Source organism: Centrocercus urophasianus, unplaced genomic scaffold (assembly GCF_019232065.1).
Source record: "Centrocercus urophasianus isolate 14NV4802_14NV808 unplaced genomic scaffold, USGS_Curo_1.0 seq_2, whole genome shotgun sequence".
Classification (NCBI taxonomy): Eukaryota; Metazoa; Chordata; class Aves; order Galliformes; family Phasianidae; genus Centrocercus; species Centrocercus urophasianus.
Genome location: NW_024884755.1, coordinates 11662451 through 11684575, shown reverse-complemented (window position 1 = coordinate 11684575; position 22125 = coordinate 11662451). Strand labels below are relative to the sequence as shown.

At 37.8% G+C, this 22125-nt stretch overlaps 1 protein-coding gene across 1 annotated transcript in view; it reads right to left on the bottom strand.

The window, feature by feature from the left end:
• Positions 1-15869, bottom strand: part of WWOX (WW domain containing oxidoreductase) — a 468833-nt gene extending 452964 nt beyond the window's left edge. The window contains exons 1-4 of the mRNA XM_042821839.1: positions 15723-15869; positions 14047-14111; positions 12409-12466; positions 10715-10893 (exon numbers count right to left, since the gene is read on the bottom strand). Coding sequence (XP_042677773.1) covers positions 10715-10893; positions 12409-12466; positions 14047-14111; positions 15723-15829 — 409 coding nt within the window. The 5' untranslated portion in view covers positions 15830-15869. The remainder of the gene's footprint in view (positions 1-10714; positions 10894-12408; positions 12467-14046; positions 14112-15722) is intronic.
• Positions 15870-22125: the final 6256 nt, after the last annotated feature.

Sequence of the window (22125 nt, the reverse complement as noted above, 5' to 3'; positions counted from 1 at the left end):
GAATTACATCTGTTTATATTCATAAGAGACAAACAAAATATTTTGTTAAACTACAGTTATGTTAATACACTGCTTTTGTTCTTAATGCAAAATAAACACTTTCAAACTAAGCTTAACTAAAATCTAGAGTACCGAAAAGTAAAAAAACCTGCTCAGTGTAAATTAACATCAAAGCAGCATCTCAAAAAATACCTAGATCAGAACTGAGTCATCAAATTTGACATGGCACTTACAGCACATGATTTCACAGTAAGCAACCATTTCTGAATGTTTAGTCACTAAATTAAAACTTGGTCACTTATCCCTTAAACAAAAATCAGTCTATTTAGGAGTACCATTACACAAATGTATTATTAAGGAAACAAATAAATTTCTTGTGCATCTTATTGTAGCTTCATATATATTTTATAATAAGGCTGAGGGAAGCTAAAGAGAAGCAGCAGCAACACTCATAACACTCACAGACATAGTAAAGCATTAAAGATTAACTAACATCAGTAGCAAGTATCAAAGGCCAGTCATAAAAAGACTCAAGTTTCTAGCTAATCCAATGGAAACTATTTAGGAGAGTGTAAGAAGTGCCATCATGAAAGCGCTCATGACTGGGTCTATTAAAAATTCTGGTCAGATACTCAGGATCAGCTATGTTTTCAATACTGTTTTAAGGGGCATATACTTCCTTCATCTTACCCCCAAAAAGCTTTGTGGGGCTCTCTTCCCCACCACTATTTTTAAAACACCTTCTCACACAAGCCTTCTCATATAGCTGAAAAAAGGCCAGGGAATTTTAAAAAATATCTTTGACCGTCTCAAGCTTTTTTTTTTTCTTTCATTTTTTAAAAATCACATTAAAAGACCACATTCGGAGCAGAGAGAAACGAGACTGGCAAACTCTCTTTCTCTAAAGCTGCTCTTTGCATCAGCAGTAGCTTTAGGCAACAGAACAGCTTTTCCCACCAAAGCAAAAATGGAGAAAAAAGCCAGAAGTTTTCTAGTTACTTTTCCAGTACACTTCTGTTCTATAAGCCAACAGTATCATAGCTTTCTGTACTGCTGAGCTGAGCCCTAATTAAACATAACAAAAAAATTAGTTGCATGTTTTGAATCTCCTTTTGGCAAGAACAACAGTGCAATGTTAATGTAAGAAGTAAATTTAATAAAGAGAAATATTTCATCCAAGGCAGAATAATTAAAAGACATACTGTGCTGTCAGCTAAAGCACTAGATCCTCCAAGCTTTAATCTCTAAGTTATTTCATGAGAAATAGTCAATTATATGTAAAGATACTGAAGAAGTACTGCAGCATAAACTGAACCAAACTGCTTTTCTTAAAACAAATTTGATATTTATTTAGATACGCAAACAGAACATATGCAAGACAAATAAATAATAAACCAAGTTTCTGTCCTGAATAGTTCACAGTTTAGGTCAACGAAAGTGTGTTTAGATCAAACACATGCAGCTAGGTGCTGTTCTGAAGAGCTCACAGTTGTGCTGTGGGGAAAAAGGAACAGATAAGCAGGCTGAACAGTACAACACTTGATTTCTGGCAGTCATTACCCACATCTGTCTTCAGGGAAAATGAGGTAATACAATTTGTTCAGTTAAGCAACTGAAGATTTTAATACAAGAGTAATTTCAGGATCCTACGGAAAGCACTGAATACAGGAAGGATGCAGTTTCTCATTCATTCTGGTGCAAGCAAATGAAAGGAGACAGCCAGAAAAGGGAAAGATAAGAGACACAGAGGTTTGGAAATTTAAAGTCCTGTGTAATTTCTTTAAAATTCTACTTTTTCTGGATTAGATGGTATTCATAATGGGTACAGACCTCCTAAGGTTCAAAATTGGCAAACCTTTTGGGTATGTATTAAACTATGAAGAAAAGAGGGAGATGGAAAGCTATTATGTAACTCAAATGATCCATCACGTGTTTCCAACATAGAAAGTAAGGCAGAAGATGGAGTTATGAAACAAAAAATGAAGAGCAAGACGAGCATTAACAAAAACTGTCCACACAAAAGAAAGAAGAATGGAAAACAAGAATTAGAAATCATTAAATTGCAGCGTAAGGCCATGTGCAAAAAAAATTATTTAAGTCCTCTTCACCTCAGCTTCCAGCACATGAAAATACATCAAGTGTACTCTCCCACCACAACTAGGGTATATTTGTTTAGATGACCACAGTTATGGCCTGCCTGCTAACAGCTGGAATACTGGCAACCCACACAGAAGCTGAAGGACTTCTGACTGAATCATCTTTGAAGTCACGTTTTCGTTCATCTACCAAAAACTTCAACCTCACTAGTTTGGGGAAGGGAGTGTTAAATCCAAAAATGCCTAAGTATAAAAAAAATTAATATCTAAAATAGGAAGAACTGCCAGGAGAAAGAGCATACTAGACATTTTCAAAAACCCACTGTTTTTCAGACATAAGTCATACGTTATGACATCGTTGTAAGCAGGTAGAAAGCAGAATTGTTACCTATAGGTAGCAAGAATCAAACTGAATAGTGCACTGAAGATCATACAGAAACCAGCCTGCCCAGTTCCTGCTTCAGGAATCCAGCCTGCTTTTTCTACAACATGTTCCCTAGGTAAATAACTCTGTGAGCATAGAGTCTACAAAGTGATACGTATTCATCAAATTACATCATATACCATTACTAAGCATAGCTCTGCCTTACAATGCAAACACAACTTTTTGTTTTCCTTAAGTGTTTAGCAGATAAAAGGCCCAATCAATATCCCTCTGATCACAGATTAGATTGAAAAATATATACAGTTAAGACATCTTCTCAATCTTCATTCGCTCAGGATGCTTGAAGTGTGCTGCCAAGCAGGTCACGAGCATTTTCACATTTCTCTAAGGTAGAAAATAACTCAAATTTACCTTTGGCATTAAAAAAAATCATTCAACAAGATTTATACCTCTCAGCAAGTGCTTGCAGCTGGATTTAGACCCAAACAAATAAGGAACTTTTCCAAAAACGCTTTCTTTATTCATTTCTAGTAGTCATATTTTCTATTCTATATGCCTTAACTACACATTCCACTGAAGAACGGGACTAGTTCTCAAGTACACTTTTTTAACACAGAACAAAACAATTCCCATTTTGAACTGGAAAGTGGATATGGACATAATCTCTACGCTTTGATCAATTACTGCAGCCATATATTGCTATAAATATAAAACAAGATTAATTATGCATTTCCCAAAATCCCAAGTAGCACACTTAATGTCTGTAACGGAAGCAAGAGACACTTCTCATGCTTGCCAGCAGCAGAAGAGCATAACCAAAAACTCTCAAGGCTTCTGGATCTGTGAATATACAATATTGCATTGTTCTCATTTATTTGGCTGTACTGCAAGTCAACGATAGATCCTTCGTACAAGCTTTTAAACAAGCAGTGATTTTTTGCCTAAAGGCAGCTTTTCGACTATCAACACAAACAAAAAATGCCCAACAAGTTTTATAATTTCAAGTTTAGATATCAAAAATAAAGGAAATCCAATTAGAGAATCGGATACAGCTACTTAAACAATGAATAGCAACTAGGCGACAAATACAGCCTCTGCAAAGATATTGTAACCTAGAAATTTGTTATTTCTTCAAGCAACACTGATTCCTCTGAACCTCAAGTCACAGTACACGCAAATGATGGAAGTAAATATAATCAACACCGAACTGCGACAGTTGCTTGCCCACACACACCTACCAGAAAGTAAAAGGACAAGGAGGACAAGAAAAAGAGCACCACATAGGAAGACTCCTGTTCTACAGATGTTGTTCTCCTGTAAAATGGATTCCAGAAAATATAAGCATGGGCATACAGCTCCATCCCATCCTTTGCTGAAAAGATTCTATTGCAAGAAGTAATCATTATTGAACCTTTTCGTTCAGATGCAATTTTTTACACGTTACAACAAGTTTCATGTGCATTGTGAATTTCAGGCAAGGTTGATGAAGTTCAATAACTTGGCTAACCAACCATGTGTACTACTCATTACAGAAGTAATAAATAGATTCATCAAAATGGGCATGAAAAGCAGTATGAACATCTGACACCATTTTCAGCTTACTCAATAAGAAAAATAAATTATGTAAGTCCAAGAGGACTTTTTAATATTTACAGTAGGTAACAAGTAGACAGTAGCAGCCTTATGTGAAACAGAGCAATACCAGTATTCCACAATACTAAGCCAGAGTAAAACTAGAGCAGTGGTACTCATGAAAAAATTAATCACTGTGACTGACCATAAACCATAGAACTCACACCATAATCTAAAAGAACCCCCCTTCAGAGATTATTCAGAGCTTAGAAAAGTAGCTTTTAGTAGTTTAATTGTTCAAAACACATCAAGACTAATGTGACTGACAGCTACTAACATTCAGCAAAAGAATGACTTAGGAGGTCCATCCCGCAGGCGCTTTCCCTTTGTTACACCATGCTTTTCCATACTGATTACACACATAATGTACGCCAGTAACAAATAAAAAATCCAAAGAAAATACGTCATGCCTGCAAGCAGCAGCCTCAGCTAGATAACAGCGGTACTCGCATTCCCCAAAAGCTTTGGTACAACAAAATTCACGCCCACTAGTAAGTACTGGACTTCTGTGAAAAGCAACACTTTAAAAAAAATTAGTAAAGTACGCTTGGGTTTTTAAGATGTGTTAAAAAACATTAAAACTCTCCTGTAGAGGCTTATATTTTACAGTACAGGTACTTCTATGGTTTAAGATAATCCATGCTGAGTTTGGTCAACATGCATGGATCACAGCAGCTTATGTATCAGCCAGTGATTCTGCCAGGACAAAGCATGCACACAACCCAGCTGCACCCAGGCCAACAAGGCTTTTCTGCTAAGGTCCACAAAGGAAAAACTACAATATACATCAAAGAACAACTCTCTCATGCTTCCAGAAGCCCAGTAAATACAAAAGTATCCCATTAAAATAATCTCAGGAATAGCTAGGATACATCCAAGAAAAATAATTCAAAGTTAAACATAATATTATATATATGTCTGTCTGTCTCACAATAAGCCCTGAAATCAAACACAATTAACATCCACTTCTGTTCTCCCATGTGAGATACTTCCAGCATGAAAACGTACACGCATGCAAAGGCTGTAATAATTCATCTAATACAACAGCTTACGCTGGTTAATTGACAACACAAGATCTACTTCCTTAGCAAAACCCCTGTTCTTTCCTTCTCTCTGCACTTCACTCTACAACATATGCAGAGAGCCTTCTTAGGTTTCAATTTATTAATCTGCACAAATTGATAAATTTGTCTTTGAATCATTCAAACTGTTTTCATTAAATAGAAAAAAAAAGATTAATAGATGTGAGAAAAAGACCATTCAAGAGGCACTGGCAGAAGTTTGCTCCAGCACACTGCATCCCTTTTTTTCTGTTCTCATGAGGAAAAAAAAAAAAAAGTGATGCAAATAATAGGAAATTACTAGGAACCAAACTCCTTGCTATTTACTCTCTATTATAAGAAATACAAGAAAAGAGATTTATACTTAAGAAAACTTTGAACAAAGTCAACACATGAATAGAATGGAGAAAAATATTAAAGACCAAAGCCAGACAGATGTATTTTATCTTAGAAATTGTTTTGTCCAATACAAACTCTCCAACAAAAACAGCCTGCTTTTTTCAAGATGATAAAATTCAAGTGCTATAGCATGGGAAAAGAATTCAAAAACCACACATGGAACCATACCGTGAAACTGAAACAGAGCACTGTTTTGAGCAGCTCCTTTGTAGAAGTCCTACCAATATTATAATTTTTAAAAATCATTCCAACTGAAAACAAGGGATAGATAATATTTTAAAAAGTTTGTGCTTTCAAAGAGAAACATAATTTTTTCAAGAACAAGGTGTGATACAGCTCAAAAATAGAGCTGAACTATTCCTCCCTGACAGATTCAAACACCAGCAGGCTTAGACCACCAAACGCCATGCACTACAGCAAAAGACAAGGAACATACTTAAGACACTCAGACTAATACCATTAAAATGAAAGTCCTCAGTGGTATTTGCAAGGATCTGTTTTTATTCTTTCCATATGATCTCAGTTTGAGTCAAATTAGACCATTCAGTGCTCTAATTAGGATTCAGCAAATGTTACCTACTTCGAAGAGGCTGATAAAAGCCAGCCTCAGAGAAATGCTACATTGTCCACAAGTCATCTCAGCAAGTTGTGCTGCTAGAAAGATTCCTCACCTTCACAAAACTTTCCTCATTACAGGTACAGAGCAATTTTTGATCAACAACAACTCATCTCTCTCCATTCCCAATGAAGCACATTGTAAAAACTCTCCAGCATGCGCTACAGACATTCAACCATCTCCACAAGTTTAACTTCGCATCCCCTACACATGTTAGCTTAAAAACCCATTACTAAATTAAGTAATCATCAACAAACACTAACCACACCTGTAATGCCCTGCATGAGGAAGCTTTCTGAGTTTGGGGCAGGTGATACTGTGAAAGGCACATGATAAAACACACAGCCACACGACCCATAGTTAACACTAAAGCACCAGCATGGGTGAATGAGATGTTATCACTTAACATTATCATCACAGTAGCACATAAGTAAATCATCAAGTTACCCATTGTCAAAATGGTACCTTCTACACTTTCAGTGCTCAGAGGTGTTTGCAGAATTACACAAACTCACTGCAATTAATTATGCCATTTGATAGTGGGAATACAGCTCAATAAATATGTTTACAGCACATTTCAAAAACTTCATAGGCTCTATTCTGTTCTATTTGAACTAAAACATGAGTTATAAGTCTAATTCTCTTCCTCCTATAGCTGATATTGGATAATCAAGAATTAACTACATTTATTTAAAGGGATGAAATGGAAGTAACTTAAATCAATTTAAAAAGAAGGATTAAAAAAACAGATGATAACTGTATTTTATCTTTCCACACAAAACATAATACACCAACAGAATCAAAAGTAAAAAGCTACAGGAGAGGAGTAAAACAGAAACTTCTGCTTTTACTATTTACAACTAGAGAGCTCAGTTATCCAAGAGAGCCTAAGTTATAAAGCAGGCACTTATAGTAACTACATATCCCAATCTTTGGTATCAGCACAATGAAAGCCATTAATGTTGAAGATTTGTCCAAAAAAATAGAAGAAATAAAGATAGCTTCTCACACCAAAAGTATTTGGAGACTGAAAACTCACTGAAGAAGCGAGTGACTTTTTGAGAACTGATTAATAGCACTTTTATATAACTTTCCTCCTAGCTAAGACTTCATTTCATAACAATAAAAGCACCAGGTGAGAGAATTCTATTTAACCAAAACAGTAACTGACAGTTCTTGTTGTTTTGGTTTTTCTGATTGTTTTTTTAAATATCATCTCTGATAAAGCATAATCAAGGAAAACATTAAAACAAATGGCATTATAACTGAAGTTTCTGGATTTTGTTCAGCATTTTAAAAAGTTATGCTGCTTGAAGCCAAAAATGTTCTACATTTTTTAGAGACAATTTGTGCTTCATCTGGGCATCCCTCAGAAAGGCAATTCAGAAATGTCTTTTGACCTTCACGTAGCACAAAATGAAACATATTACACTAGCAGTTGATTGTGTTTGTGTCAGTTTGGATGTGATAATGAATACAGTCTTGCAAAAAAATCTGGGAAACAGATTTTTAAAAGTCCTTCGTGGAACCTGTTTGACTGCACAGAACACACACATTTTGCCTCCATAATATACCACCATAGCACTTACAATTTGCTGCTCATTCATATTCTAACAGTCATAACAGGCTAAACACAACTTTACCTGGTACAGGAAATAGAATGTGTATTTCAAGGTCACGTCACTGTGTGAATCTTAAAACTACACAGCAGCATACACCATAAGGCACAGAATAACAAATTCGCTACACTTCCCCTGATATTAAAAACAATTGTTCTTTAAAAAAGTAATATTGAACAGTTGAAAGTGCAACACGGTTTACAAAATAAAGCTTAGATAACATCTGATGTATTTCTTAATTTTTTATTATTATTATTATTTAATCTTGCTCTGATAAGAATACATACACAACATTTCAGGAGCTTTTACCAAAAAGCAGCAAAAAGCACCTGGTTGCTTTTGTTCAACATTTCCAAAGAGCAACAGAGCCCTCTAGTGAAACAATCAGAAAGCATTATTTTATCCGTACAAGAAGCAGGCCGGAGAACTACTGCCTCTTTAACCTTCCAAAATTTAAAAATTTAAAAAAGAAAAAAAAAAAAAAAAAGAAAATGTTTCACTGATAACTCTTGATCTCCTATGAGCTTCTTGTACTGTAAGAACAAAGTAACTCTTTAGCCATCGTCAAGTCGCTAATGAAAATTAATTGCACATGTAATGAAAATTAACGGCATATGTATAATTCTGTACTTTCTAGCACAGGGAATAAGCTCCAAAATTGCTTAGACTATGCTCAAGGTAGTATTTCCACATTAGTATTTCCACATATTTACACATTCAAATTAGTATTTCCACATGGATGACCCAAGAACAGTAAAGCCCACTAAAGCCCACATGGATCTCCACACTGGAATCCATTACACAACAGACACATTCAGAGTATCTGTGTGACTTTTAGCAAGCTAACATAACAGACATAAACCCCAGAACTGCTTTCTTCTTAAGCCTTGCTCCAACAGCAACCAGTAAATAACATCCAACAAGAAGCCTGGAACTACAGCAACACTAACTGCAACATGTTATGCATCAGCTGAATTATACAGGCCATAACACCATCTTAATCAAATATATTTACTACATCAGCTTCATAGTTCTGTACTCTCTATGTCCCAGCTTCATAAAGAAGTACATGCCTAAGGCTTAGTTCATTAATACTTCAGCTTGTGGTATGCATTTGGTCTTGGTATGGTCTTTGGTATGCATCTGACATGGGGTAAAACTAAAAGTGTATGCAGTACACAGTAAGTCTGTGTCAGTAAATTGTAAGAGTGCCTAAGCATAAACACACATGCACACACACACAGGGCTGAACAGTACACAAACTCCTGTGTAAATGTGCTTACATGCATTACCTTTAAACTGAAAAAAAGAACAGGTCAAAAAAGAAAAGAAAAAAAAAAATAAAAAAATCACATGCATACTACCCAGCCAGCTGGTGAATTAACAAAGAAAGCCAATAAACAACAATTCTTTGTTACTTCAGATGCTCATTTTACAATGTGTTCTTATAGTCAATAGTTTCGCCTGTGAACAAGACCTGATGCAAGGATAGCTTGCTTGTGATCACTCCAGATTATGAATTAAGGGAGAAACCAAGGAAAAAGACTTGACCAAAGCATCATACACCTTGGATTAATCTTTCACCATCTATGAAACAACTTAGCTCATTCAGCAAGTCTGAGCAGCAGCTCTTCTCCTGATGAAGCTCTCATTCTTAAGTGTTCTGAAACTGCACAGTTGTACACAGAGCAAATTCTGCAGCTGGATGCAGTTTCAAGACATTCTGTACTAAAAATGCAGAGTGTAAATCTTATAGGAAAAAACACAAACTTTTTGTGGATGCTTGCTGCACTAACTGCAATACTAATCTACAGGACTATAACAAGGACTACAGGATACGTGCACAAATTGCTAACTAAAAAAAACGCTTTAAATGTTCCATCTGTTACTTGTCAGATAACACTGCTTTTCCAGTGTTCTTGGATATATTTCAGTCAAGATCCTACTCTAAAAAGTTTGCATAAGAGTTTTCAATATTCACAAGGTCCCACCACGAAGAAAACGGAAAAAGTACAGTCCTCATAAGTGGGGAAAAAATGTTATCTAGGATTTAGGTGAATCCTAAGTTTACCTAACGTGTTCAAATCTGACACCAAACCACACTGATGGTTCTTGTACTTGTGGCTCCTCCTTTGCTGAGGGGAACTTCAAACAGCCTAGCAAGTTGGAGAAGGAATTCTCTTTCCTCAGAACAGCCTCAAGAGCCAAACTTCAGGACAAAAGTAAAACAAAAGCAGCTATATAATAGCTGCTCTCAAATACTCACCAACTACAAGAATAACATTACCTAACAGATATTTAGACGGGACGCACGTCTAAAAGTATTTATGAACCAGTTAGAAAATACTAAGAGAACACAGACGTTCCTTTTTGCCTCAAACAATCAACCACTATAGAATTCTAACACAAGTTCATCATCAGGCAGAACATATCTCCAGACATAAAGATCCCACAGTCTCTGCAGAAAATCTTTACCTGAGTTTACTTGTTGCCATTATAAAGTTTTTCCTCAACATTTTGTCTGAACTCCCTTGCAGCATTACAAACCTTATTCCTTGTCTTAGCCATCAAGATGATAAAAAAAGAAACTATTCATTTCCCCTTAAGTCACGTTTGATATATTTTTATGACATAAAATACTTCCATCAATATTTACTAGACCAAAAAATCAGTTGCTTCAAAACTTTGTCATCCACGTGGCTCTCCTCTAAGCTCCACATACACTGCACTTTTATTACAAAAAGTACACAAGCCTGAACAAAGTTTACTGTCTAGAGCCTTTAGATCCACACGTGAAACACATTCAAATACCACAAGCATACAGATATTTAGAAAAACTCATTATGACAAATTAGCCTGTAAAACAAAGATTATCACACTTTACTGTATGTGTAATGGCAACCTACCTATTCCCGAATTTGCTCCTGTGATTATGACCACTTTTCCACTCAAGTCACGACCCTGAAGTATTTCCATCGCAGTACTGTTTCCATCATATTTTTGTCTAGTAGGTGGCTTTACTGGATTATCTTCAACTGTAAAGGCCAATCTCGGATCCAGATAGGTAGTTCTTTTGTTTATGTGGCTGTAAAAGAACAGAAAAATTACACCACTTTGAACATACTGTACTTGCATATAATTTTGTGTATTTCAACCACTGTTTTGTACTATTCCAGTTTATTATTTAAAAGCCCCGAAGTCATTTTTTCCCCACTTTTGTTAAAATTATGCTAATTATTTTACTAGCTCTTTTTCTGACAGTGGCAGTGTCCATGAGAAACTGTATATAGATCCATTACAATTTGATCCTGGAGCTGACACTCACATGTAAACAGTATTTTCTCACAGGAAAAAAAAGATCACATTATACTAGGGAATACTACCTTCTATACAGAGCTCTTCAAAAGGGACCTGTACCACTCCCTTGAAGCAATATGCCAACAAGAAATATAGCTCAGTACTTTTTTTCTTTTTTTCCATCTTCTCCTTCAAACAACTGAAAACAAATAACTTCATATCAGCTATGTTAATGGCTTTATTTGGTCAAGTTCACCATCCTGTAACACAGGTTAGCTTTCTTCAGACAGTTATCAGAAAGAGCAGTAACTTTCAGTCTTCAGCCCTTTGTAACAGGACAAAGAAGCTATGTGATTTTGGCCTGTAAATATTCTTAATTCTGCCATGTCAGTCTAAGATAACTATTCCTTTTGATCCTGTTCCTGAAAATACACAGGAAGGAATTGTTCTCAGAAATCTTTTCCTGCTTCTGTGAACCTCTCTAGAGCTCTTAGCCTTCTGAAGTTCTACACTACCTTAATTCTCATCCACTATTCTTTCAGTTCTTTGGACTGCAATGAGTCAGAGGTGCAGCAATTTTGTTTCCATCTTTTATCTTCAAAGCAGCATTGTAACAATACCAAGTCATGAAGTTACCATTATGTTTTTGAAGTCACACGTTGCTGGTCCTTGGAAGCAGCGAAATTGCTTCTGGTAAGTTCTTTGCCACACTAGGCAGAGTCATTAGGAATATCACTAATGACATACAGGAAAAAGCTGACTCATCCAACTGGTGACAGGGTCCCTAGCTACAGAACACTTCTTAAGAAGTGGCCTTCTTCCTGGAGATGTCCCCCTTTTGGAGGCTAGCCCTTAAATGAGCCCAGGATGGACCCCTTCCAGTCATATGGGAAGGGTAGGCGAATTGTTTGCACCTGTGCTTACTGGGCCAGCTACTCCTTCAACAGGTGCTCAATCACTAGTTCAGGTCATGGCACAACAGTTCTCTTACACATGCAGAGTGTGTTGGTGAAGTTAAATAAACTGAATGCACCTACATAAACATTGCCTGAAGATCCATTGACAATTTATCACTTCAATCTGCCAGCCAAGTTACTATTTCTACACACATGGAATTATTCAGTAAATCACAAATGTAAATTTAGAAGTTGCTAAATCCATAGTAATTACATACTGATTAAGTTTTATACATACTTTATAAGTTTTACTTATAAATAGTGTCTCTGTATCATAACAAAAAAAGGCTACCCAGCCTAAAACAGCTGTTCTACTTCTCCATATTCTACATCTTTATAATACTTACTCTACGAAATAGACCTGTCCACTTTCATCAGTCTCCTGCTCCCATCCATACGGCAGACCTAGGAAAAACAAAAACATTACCTCCTTACAGGCATTTGAATACAATCAGATTCGAAGTTCCTGATTTCTCAAATAGATGTTGGCAACAGCTCGTGTTATTTCTGTAGGTAATTCAGGCTCCTGCTGCACTTAAATATTGGAACTTGAAAGGAGACTTGCTTTCTTAATCACACACAATTTTTCTCTAAAGTACAACCTAAAGAGCTTATACAATTGTAATGACCAGCATAGTAAGTAATTCTTCATACAGATTACATCATATTATAGCACAAAACAGCAAAATGTTACCATGGTTTCTAGTACATACATATACAGGTGTCTGTACACTTGTACACTAAACTGTATGGTTTAGTACCTAACCCTGATAAATTAAATTGTCAAAACACTGAACTAAACGTAGGAAAAGTTATATACAACGTAACACTTGGAAGATCAGAACCCTGGAGGAAGTATGGGATATGTTAGACCAAAGATGGAAAAAACAGACACTCAAGTACTGAACAGAGCATTTCCACGGCATTACTGAACATAGGTGAAACTGGTTGGTTATAATTGCACCAGTTCAAAATCTAGTAAGAACATTTAAGTTATAATCCCATAAGCAAAACAAATATGGACTGTCAACAGATTTTCCTAGGGGCTTTAGTTCTTCTCCAGAATAATATAAGCAAAGTATAAGTCACAAACCCTCAACTGCATAGTAACAGCATCACCTGGTATGTTCTTTTACACTATGCTCCTTTTTCATTACCCAAACTAGGTATAACAGGGACTTTTATATTATTATCTATATAGTATTAGTGTATTTAAAATATTAGAATTCTGCACCATTTATCCACTTACACAAAACATTTCAGATGAAAAGCTTTGTTTGCAATCTCTTTTTTTTAAAAAACACTTAGTTAAGCTTTCTCTTCAAATATCCAGTCAGTCCTACTCAAAAATCCTACCAACGAATATAAGCTCTTCTTTTCTCCAAAGCCACATTCTAGCTCAGATAAGGCTAAGAGGTTATCATGAGGGTTTTTCCTGCTTCAATTCCCTGCTTCACAGAAGTATCCCTAAGTACACCACACAGAAGCTTCTGGGAAGATCTGATTCAAGGCCCTTGAGAAATCATATGGCTTTGGAAGTGTTCTGCAAGAATGGGTATCTTCTGTTCTGACTCAAAAGTTCAACAGTTAGGAAAAACAAGAAAAAAGTGAGACTAATGCAACTTCCCTTTGTGCCAGAGATACATGGATGGGCAGTTACAAATACTAAATACTGTATCTAAAAGACACTAGGACACAAGAATCCAAACTGAGAATCCAAGCCTGTGACAAGGCATTACTACAAATGCCTTCATTCTGGACTCATTCTGGACTCTTTGTCTTTCTGGAACAATATAAGAAAGCCATACATCTGCAAAGCAAACCCTCTACACAGAAACAATCACATCAATCAGTAACACCCCATTGAAATCAGCTATATTTTCCAACCTCAGCTTGTCCAGGTGAGAGATCAATATAGCACCTGCATAATCTTCAACTGATTTCTGTAACATAATTTTACTTCATTACAAAAGTTTAACACAAACCTCCTGCAACACGTTTCCTCTTCCCAGACTTAGGATGTTCCCACTGTGTTTTTTCTTCCAGGTGACTGTAGGGAAAAAGAAAAAAAGTTTAAGTTTAAAAAAAAATTGTCTAATAATACTTTTTCTGGTAAAATCCAGCCTCAGGATGGGATCACTCTTAAAGAGTGCCCCACTGAGAGCTGCTCAAGTTCCAAATAAGAACTGACAGTGTTATTGAGAGATACACAAATAATTGCTAGATCAAGTGCAACCAGCAACATGCACACCACATATGCAACTCTTCCTTCTTAAAAAACCACGCAGTTCACAGCGTTTTCTATTACAGAAACCACAGCTGGTGGTCTGAGATTCAGTAAGTGCCTGTTTGAGCAGCGCTCACACTTCAGGATGTTCTTATAGTACAGATAAATAAGATCCTGCTGTCTGATATGAATACATCACCACCTTATAACACCACTTAATATTTTGTTCATCTGTTAGGCTAAGTATCATAGCTTAAGAAATGCGTGCCCACCAAGCTTTGGTAACGAGCTAGGCACAGAACTGACTCATCACAAATTGCTTTAAAGGCCTTAAACCAAAATATTCCTATTCCAGTTCAAAGTTCGTGTTGTTAATGAGGCATGAAAACAGATGCCCAGAGTTTGCAGAACTAACACAGGTGTAGAGCATGCACTGAAAGCAGCAGTACTGCAACACTTCTTCATCCCAACTATGTTTTAGACGCGCTGGGAAGCATTCTCAGCTAGTAAGGATGCATCACACCACTGATGTAAAGGGCATTACTTCAGTTTCACCACCGCTAACTAACTACATACAGCTGAATTAACTGCACAACAAGCACACATCCCAAGAAGGAGCATTTTATTATTCTGTAGGTTGGCCAGTTTCTGCAAGCCATTTATTTTTCAAAGAATTCGTGACATCAAAATAAAAGTACAGGAGATGGACCCAAGACAAACAGACACCTACATGTCCTCAGTGTTTATAAACAACGCTTCAGATAAAGATACCTGAATTGGGAATCTGCATCACAGAGAGCCATTAAGGGTGCAAAAGAACACAAAGATGGCCCAGCCCATCTCTAACGCACACCCACTAACCTTGTCCCTCAGTGCCTCTCCTGCCCGGCCTCCAAAATCAGGGGATGAAGTCAGCTCAGCACAGGTCTGAGCTGAGCTGAGACTACACGGCACTTCCCCTCTTCCTGAGGAAGAGAGTAACCCTTTAAGGGCTAAGAGGCTTTAAGGCTACAGAAACCAGCAAAGAGGAAAAAAGACACAAACGCAAACCCCAGTTAGTGAGCCGCCTTGCAGCACACCCCTTCTGTAAGCGGCGACGACGCCGCAATCGTCAGTGACACAGCAGATGGTGCTAAATGCAAATCCGAGCTGCAGCACGCGGAAGAGCCTAAAGAGCGCGTTTATCGCGTTCAACTCGCAACGCGCGCGTTTCTCTCCTATTCCTGCACAGAGGAAAGCTAAAAAGCGAACTGCACCGCTGCACGCGGGACCTCCCGCACGCGGAACAGCCTCAGCGCGCGCCCTTCATACAGAGCGCGGCACGCGGCGGCCCCCGCACCCCGCGCTCCCGGGTCAGCGCCGCTCGCTCCCCACGGAGGTTACCCGCGGGCACGGGGCTGCGAGCACGGCACGGCACGGCCCCCCCCGCCTCACTTGGCGTAGTAAACCCAGCCGTCCTTGGTGGTGCGCTCCTCCCAGCCCGGCGGCAGCTCCTCCTCGCTATCCGTGTCCTCCAGCCCCGCGTACTTCAGCGCTGCCATCGGGACGGTCGCTCCGCACAGACCCGCACGGCTGCCGCCCGCCGGACCGCGGCCGCCCCCGCACCGCCTCTTCCGGCCGTCTCCGCCAATGGCGCGGCGGCGCGGCCCCAGAGCACCATGGGAAACGCAGTCCGAGGCGGCGGGAGCGCTTCTCAGGTGTGTCACTGAGCCGCTTTCTCCTACGGGACCGAGCTGACATCTTTAAGGACGGCGCCAAAAAAAACAAACTTAGGTACTGGGGGACTGAAGCGTTCGTAGAGAGGTATGAGCCCAACAAAGCTCCAGAAAGCAAGGAAAAAGGAACAACTCTTTAAGCTCTGTGCTGTTAGTGGAGGGTCACTGCGAGGATCGGAGCACTGCGCCCTGGTGAGTTGGGATTAGTATTTATTTCCATTTCATACCTAATGCGCAGCACCCTGCTTGTGGCTGTAACAGCTGACCACAGCCCTTGTCCGTTCCCGTTACTCAGTGCGCCCCCTGAACTGCTCCTGACCCCACACACACGCGCTGTCGTATTCACATCTATTTATATAATAACCCAACCGAGTCGAAGCTTCTGCAACAGCATCTTCCCGCTGCTCCTCCGGCGGCTGTTTTACACAAACCCAGCGCTGAAGAGAGGCTGTAATCTCGGGAAGCAGCGCCAGGTGGCAGTGCAGCCACAGCAATGTGCAGCAGGGCTCTGGCTCCCATAGGTAACGTTCTAATGCACTACTTGAGACTGACCTACCTGGTTCCCTTCCTACTTACTAACAACACTCTTACCTGTCTACAGAAGTACCTTGAACTTGTTTCTGCCCTGCTGCTCCCATTGCATTGAGAGCTCCTCTGAGAAATTACACCTAGTAAATCATCCTTTTCTGCTAGGGATGAAAAACACACTCATGAACAACAGAGAGCTCCCATGCAGGCATAACTGGGGGTATTAAAACAGGCTGTAACCATACTCTTTAGGGTTTAAAAAAAAAAGAAAGAAAAAAAAGAAAATTGGAAAGGGAAATTCAGTGGCACATTCACTTCTGGTCCAGGAAGCTTCCAAAATATTTCTTAGGTGACTGAGGATGTGGTAGGGCACAAGAAAACAGATTAAATCAATATTTAAAACACAAAGAGTACTATTTAGAATAGTAGGCAAAGCTCTTGTTGGGTTTTCTCCTGTTGCAGCCTCTTAGTGCGCAGTATCCAGCACTGCATGAACTGTGCTCCATGGGAATGTTGAAATCATTGGTCTGCTGACATCCCAACTGCGTTGCATAAAGTATGCATTACATCCTAGATGTAAACAACATCTCTGCAGTATTTCAGTGCTATGGGGACACTATGTACTTTTGACTAGAAAAATCAAATCTTAGAAGTAGGCGTGTTATTCAACATCCATATAGTGCATTAAGGTGCACCAATGCCTTTGCTGTAACAGTATTTATGCTTTGTGTGAAAAAGCTAATTCTTGGTTTGGTAAAGCAGCCCAGATATTTACAAACTGTCTTGAATGTCTGCACTACATGAGTAATATGATACCACAGTAGTCATGGGCTTATATTGTTTGTTTCTACAAGAGCATTTGAGAAACCACACAGGTTCCTCTTTGAAGCTTCGGAACTGACAGACACTCACAGTAGTTATAATACTTTTCACAGATTATTCTTCTCTAGTTTTAACTACTTCCTACCTTTCAGAAGGGTTTCACTGGGAAAAAAAAAACACAACTTTCTATAATTCGTGACTCAGTTACTTAATTTTATTTATTTATTTTTTTTTTTTTCAAAGAAATACTGAAATACAACCATGTATTTCAATTTCAAATTCTGGCAAGGGGAAACAATCCACTCTACTTGAAATCCTCTTACTTGCTTTAAGAGTCATATTATAGCAATCAGTGCCTCAGAGACATCATTCAGATCCACCAACTGTAGAAATACTAGATATTAATTCTTCTGATAATTCTAAGCCTAACAGACCAAGATCGATTCCACAGCCTGCCAGAATGTGGATAAAACAGGAAGGCATTTAGAAATGGTTGTTGATTTCACAATAGAATAAATGTCAGTTGGAATCTTAATCTCATTTTATGTTAGCTGTACTTTAAATCTTCAAAATCAAATGTTCTTGTTTTGTTTCTCCATGATAAACTTAGGCATAAATTTGGTCATATAATTACATTAGCAAGCCTAAGATAGCAAAAAAAATTAACATTTCTTTAAAGTTAGTTACAGACTCGTCTGCTTTGCTGAATCACAGCAATTGTCAAAGATCTGAGTACTGATAGATCTGATAATTATTAGAGCACTGAGAGATAGCTGGGCAAGAGAAAAGTGATCATGATATTGCAAAAGCATCCAGATAACTCAACAAAATGTTGTTTCTCCCCTTTGATTGAGGATGTGTCTGTTTTTTAGAAGCCATGATTTAGGAATATCATGGATTTCTCAACAGCTCTCAGATCATAGTTTTTCAGCAGCTGCTAAAACATGTTTGCATAGGCTGCAGCTGTTTCTTTTCAGATGAGAATTCTGCCTCCATGAGTCATGCCTTTCTAACCTCAGCATTAGACTAAGACTGTGTTCTGCATGATCCATTAGGACATGATAAATGAATATTTGAGTTGCTGCACAGTATGGATGCACCACATCCTTCAAGTGAAAGAATTAGTATTTGTTCCTTGGATGGAGGCAAACTCAGCTCTACATAAAATATAGAGAAGGTCACTATTTTCCTTCAAGTTTTGAGAACTGTTTAACTTTTAAAATCCTTATGTTTTTACTCAAGTTAATTCTTATAAATTTCAATAATTTCATCCTCCTTTCTTACATCTAAAAACATTGTTTTTAGTATAATTTCATAGGTAAAGGGATTCAAATAGGCCTTCTTTTTGACAGTCTTCTAAAAGTGACCTATGCATATGGAAGCTATCAACAACACCAGTGTAGAAATTGCAGAGTTGGAATCTTTGTCATAAGTGTTTCTGTATCTATAAAATTCTTATGTTGTAGCGCAACAAACATTTTCATTCACTCTTGGTTTTACGATCTCGTTCCTTGAGTTCAGGGACACTACTCACATCTGAAGTTAAATATGGACACCATCAGACCTCGAGGACATAGGAGAACATCTGGTTCAGTTTTCATTAGCCCAGCTTTTACCTGAAGCAGTAACAGGAATGCTGAAGTATGCGTGTGCAGCATTACTGGAGGTGGGAGACAGGGAAGTACCAGTGTATTTTAAAATGAAGATGCATGTTATATCTGACCACAGACATTAAAACGTGGAGTTTCTACTGTAAGAGATTTAAAAACATTTAAATGATTTGTATGTAACTACTCAAAAAAAAAAAAAAAAAAAATCAAAGAGATGGAGCACAATGAAAAGAAGATAGAACAATAATTATAACTGTTTATAAGTACTAATTACCACTACTCTTCCTGAAACAAATGAGGTATCACTTGTGATTATCTGATTTCTAATGAGCTTCCTCACACTCATAACAGTGGATGCAGCCTATGGACAGTGCATGCAGTTCAGACAGCTGTTGTTTAGATTGAACTTTCGCATTTCACTTGAAAAATGCTTCACTCCTAATAATTGTTCTCTTAAAATTCCTTCAACACAGCAGCTCAGGATAACTAAGTAGCCACATGCTCCTTCCCTTGTTCTTGCAGATTAATGACCAGAGTTGACTTATTTGTGAAAGCAACATATTGTAAGTACAGAGCACTGAAGATGGCATCATCAGTTTACAGCAGCACAGAGAGAAATGTATTGTTTAAGTGCAGGGTTGAGAAGATCAAGAGGGAAAGATGTTGTGCTAAAGAAAACATTCTATTCCTTATAGGACACTGTTGGGGAAAAAACAGAAGTCCTACAACAAAAAAACACTATCTGATAAATTTTATAAAATTATTATAGCAGATATGGTTCTTTTTTCCTTTGGCTGACTGCTGCATTATTTCAAGGAAAAGCAGCACTAAGCTGCCAGAAATGTCAGTGCAGTATGGATTGCAGTAAGTTTGCCCTGAGAAATCTTGAGCTGATACTGATCTTGCTTAAACTATTGATAATAGACAGTGACATTTTACTTATGAGATATTTGTGTCCAGCTTATTACAAGTCTTGCTACATTCCCTTTCAGTTACCTTTAAATGATTGTGCATTGTTTTTCTGTTTAAACAACCTGCTTTTGTTTCCTTCTCTCCCTGGATCTCCAACAGTCATTCCAGCATAGCACATCACACCTGGTTTGTGGTAATACATGCTATTTTTTTAATGAGACTGTGGGAATTCTTGCTTAACACATGCTACATGCAATCATACAAAATATTTAGAATTTGGTTCTAAAAAAATGCTTTATCAACCTTCTCAGTTTATCCATACATTTGGCATGAATTATACTGTGCCTCTTAGAAAAACATCCACAGAAGCAGGAGAAAGGGGCCAACTACCTAAAGTCAGCTGAATTTCACCTATTTGAACATAACCTCCAAAAAAGTTATTGTGCAAATCCTCTTGTAAGGCCATCTATAACAACAAAATCGTGGCAAAGCAATTTTTAGGACTTATGTGGCCTGCAATGGGCTAGCCAGTTGGGATAGACATGATAGAAACGAGCCTCCATATAAGGCTTACTAAAGTTAAGAAGGGGTAAAGAGAAATACAGCAGCACAGACTCACAACAAACACTTGGTCTTAAAAGAACTGTGCTGATCATTAGTTATGCTTCTGTGTTTGAAGTTAGATGGTCTACAGAGCCACACAGCTGAAAATGTGTCCCATAGAGCCAGCCTTGTCATCTAAATAAAATAAATTAAATAGCATTAGGCCCAATGCATGTCCCTGAAGCATTTCACTGGGTACTTCTCCTTGGTGGACTATTATCTTTTTATGATCCTTCAGCCAATTTTCATTCTGCCTGAAAATCAATCTGAGTTCACTAAAATGTTAGCAGTATATTCATTTGCATTCCTGACTTCTACTGATTCTGTAATTTAGTAACAAAAAAAATCCAGTCACAGTCACTTAATCTACTAACTTCGTATTACGATGACCTAATGAGAACAAAAGCATTCAGGGAAGTGCAAATTAATGGATACATAGAATTTAATATCAAATGTTACATAATGACCTGGAAAACAGTGCATTTCACAGAATGAAGTGTCTGTATCAGAGAAAAAATTTCAAATGGCTGAATTCTCACATCGGCACCAAGTGGATGGATTTTCAGAAGGATGCAAGTTATTGAGCGATGAATACTGTTGAAACTTGAGTCTTGAGTCTGAATGTACTCTTAAAACACCAGTCATGACTTCCCTTGAAAGCCTGGCTTTTATTGTACAAGATATTTGAATTAAGGTATTTACCTTTCCTTTCTGAATGAGAATATATGTTCTGTGGTTTTGAAGACAGGCCAACAGGGAGGCTGCTTCCAAAAATAGTCTGTGCTTGTGCAGCCTTTAAAAAATGAAAAATAGATCTTTAAAGAGTAATGCTTAACAATGTACCCTCATTACTCATGTTTAAATTGCTTTTCTTGGCACAAAGTATTTCTCTGCTGGAATCTCTATTCTGCAGTTGAAGAGAATCCAGCATTTTAAATCTCTGATCAAACTCAAAACTCTTCACATTTACTCTATTATTGGTGGTAAAGCGAAATCCTCAAAACAAACTCAAAAAATCTTCACACTTTTGCATCCCTAGGCCAGAAACAAGGCTCCAGTGGGGATCTGCAACAAACATTCAACAAGTGTTCAGAGTACTTAAACATAACTGCAAACAGTGTTAAAAAGCAGATCTCAGTCCTCACAACTATCAATCGTATTCCTGAATGTTTTTCATGCCATTTGTTAGCTTCTAGTAACGAATGTTATTTATTTGGGAGTAGAAGTTCTCTTTCTCCTCAATAGAATTTAATTGTATCTTGATGTCTCAGAAGAATGTGAAGAGTTTCCTAGTTCCTGACAATAAAACAGACACCTATGCAGAGCCAGAAGGTGGGGAGAAGCAAAAAGTAAGGAGCAGATGTTCTTGCCCTCCAATATTTCTCAAGCAAATCTTACTGTCTGTGCAGAAAGCTGTATCACAAAAGAACAATGGCATAAAATCACCTTTTATGCTTTCTGACATTGCTGCTGAGAAAGATGTAAACCAATCACAGATTATGGTAGTTGGTGTGCTCTCACTTTCTCATGATTCAATCCAAAGAACCATGCATTTGTAGCACGTGAGACACACAGTTGCTCTCAGCAGAGCTTGTTAGTTCAAATATAGTTCCATGCTACATAGATTTTTTGAAAAGGGAAATCATG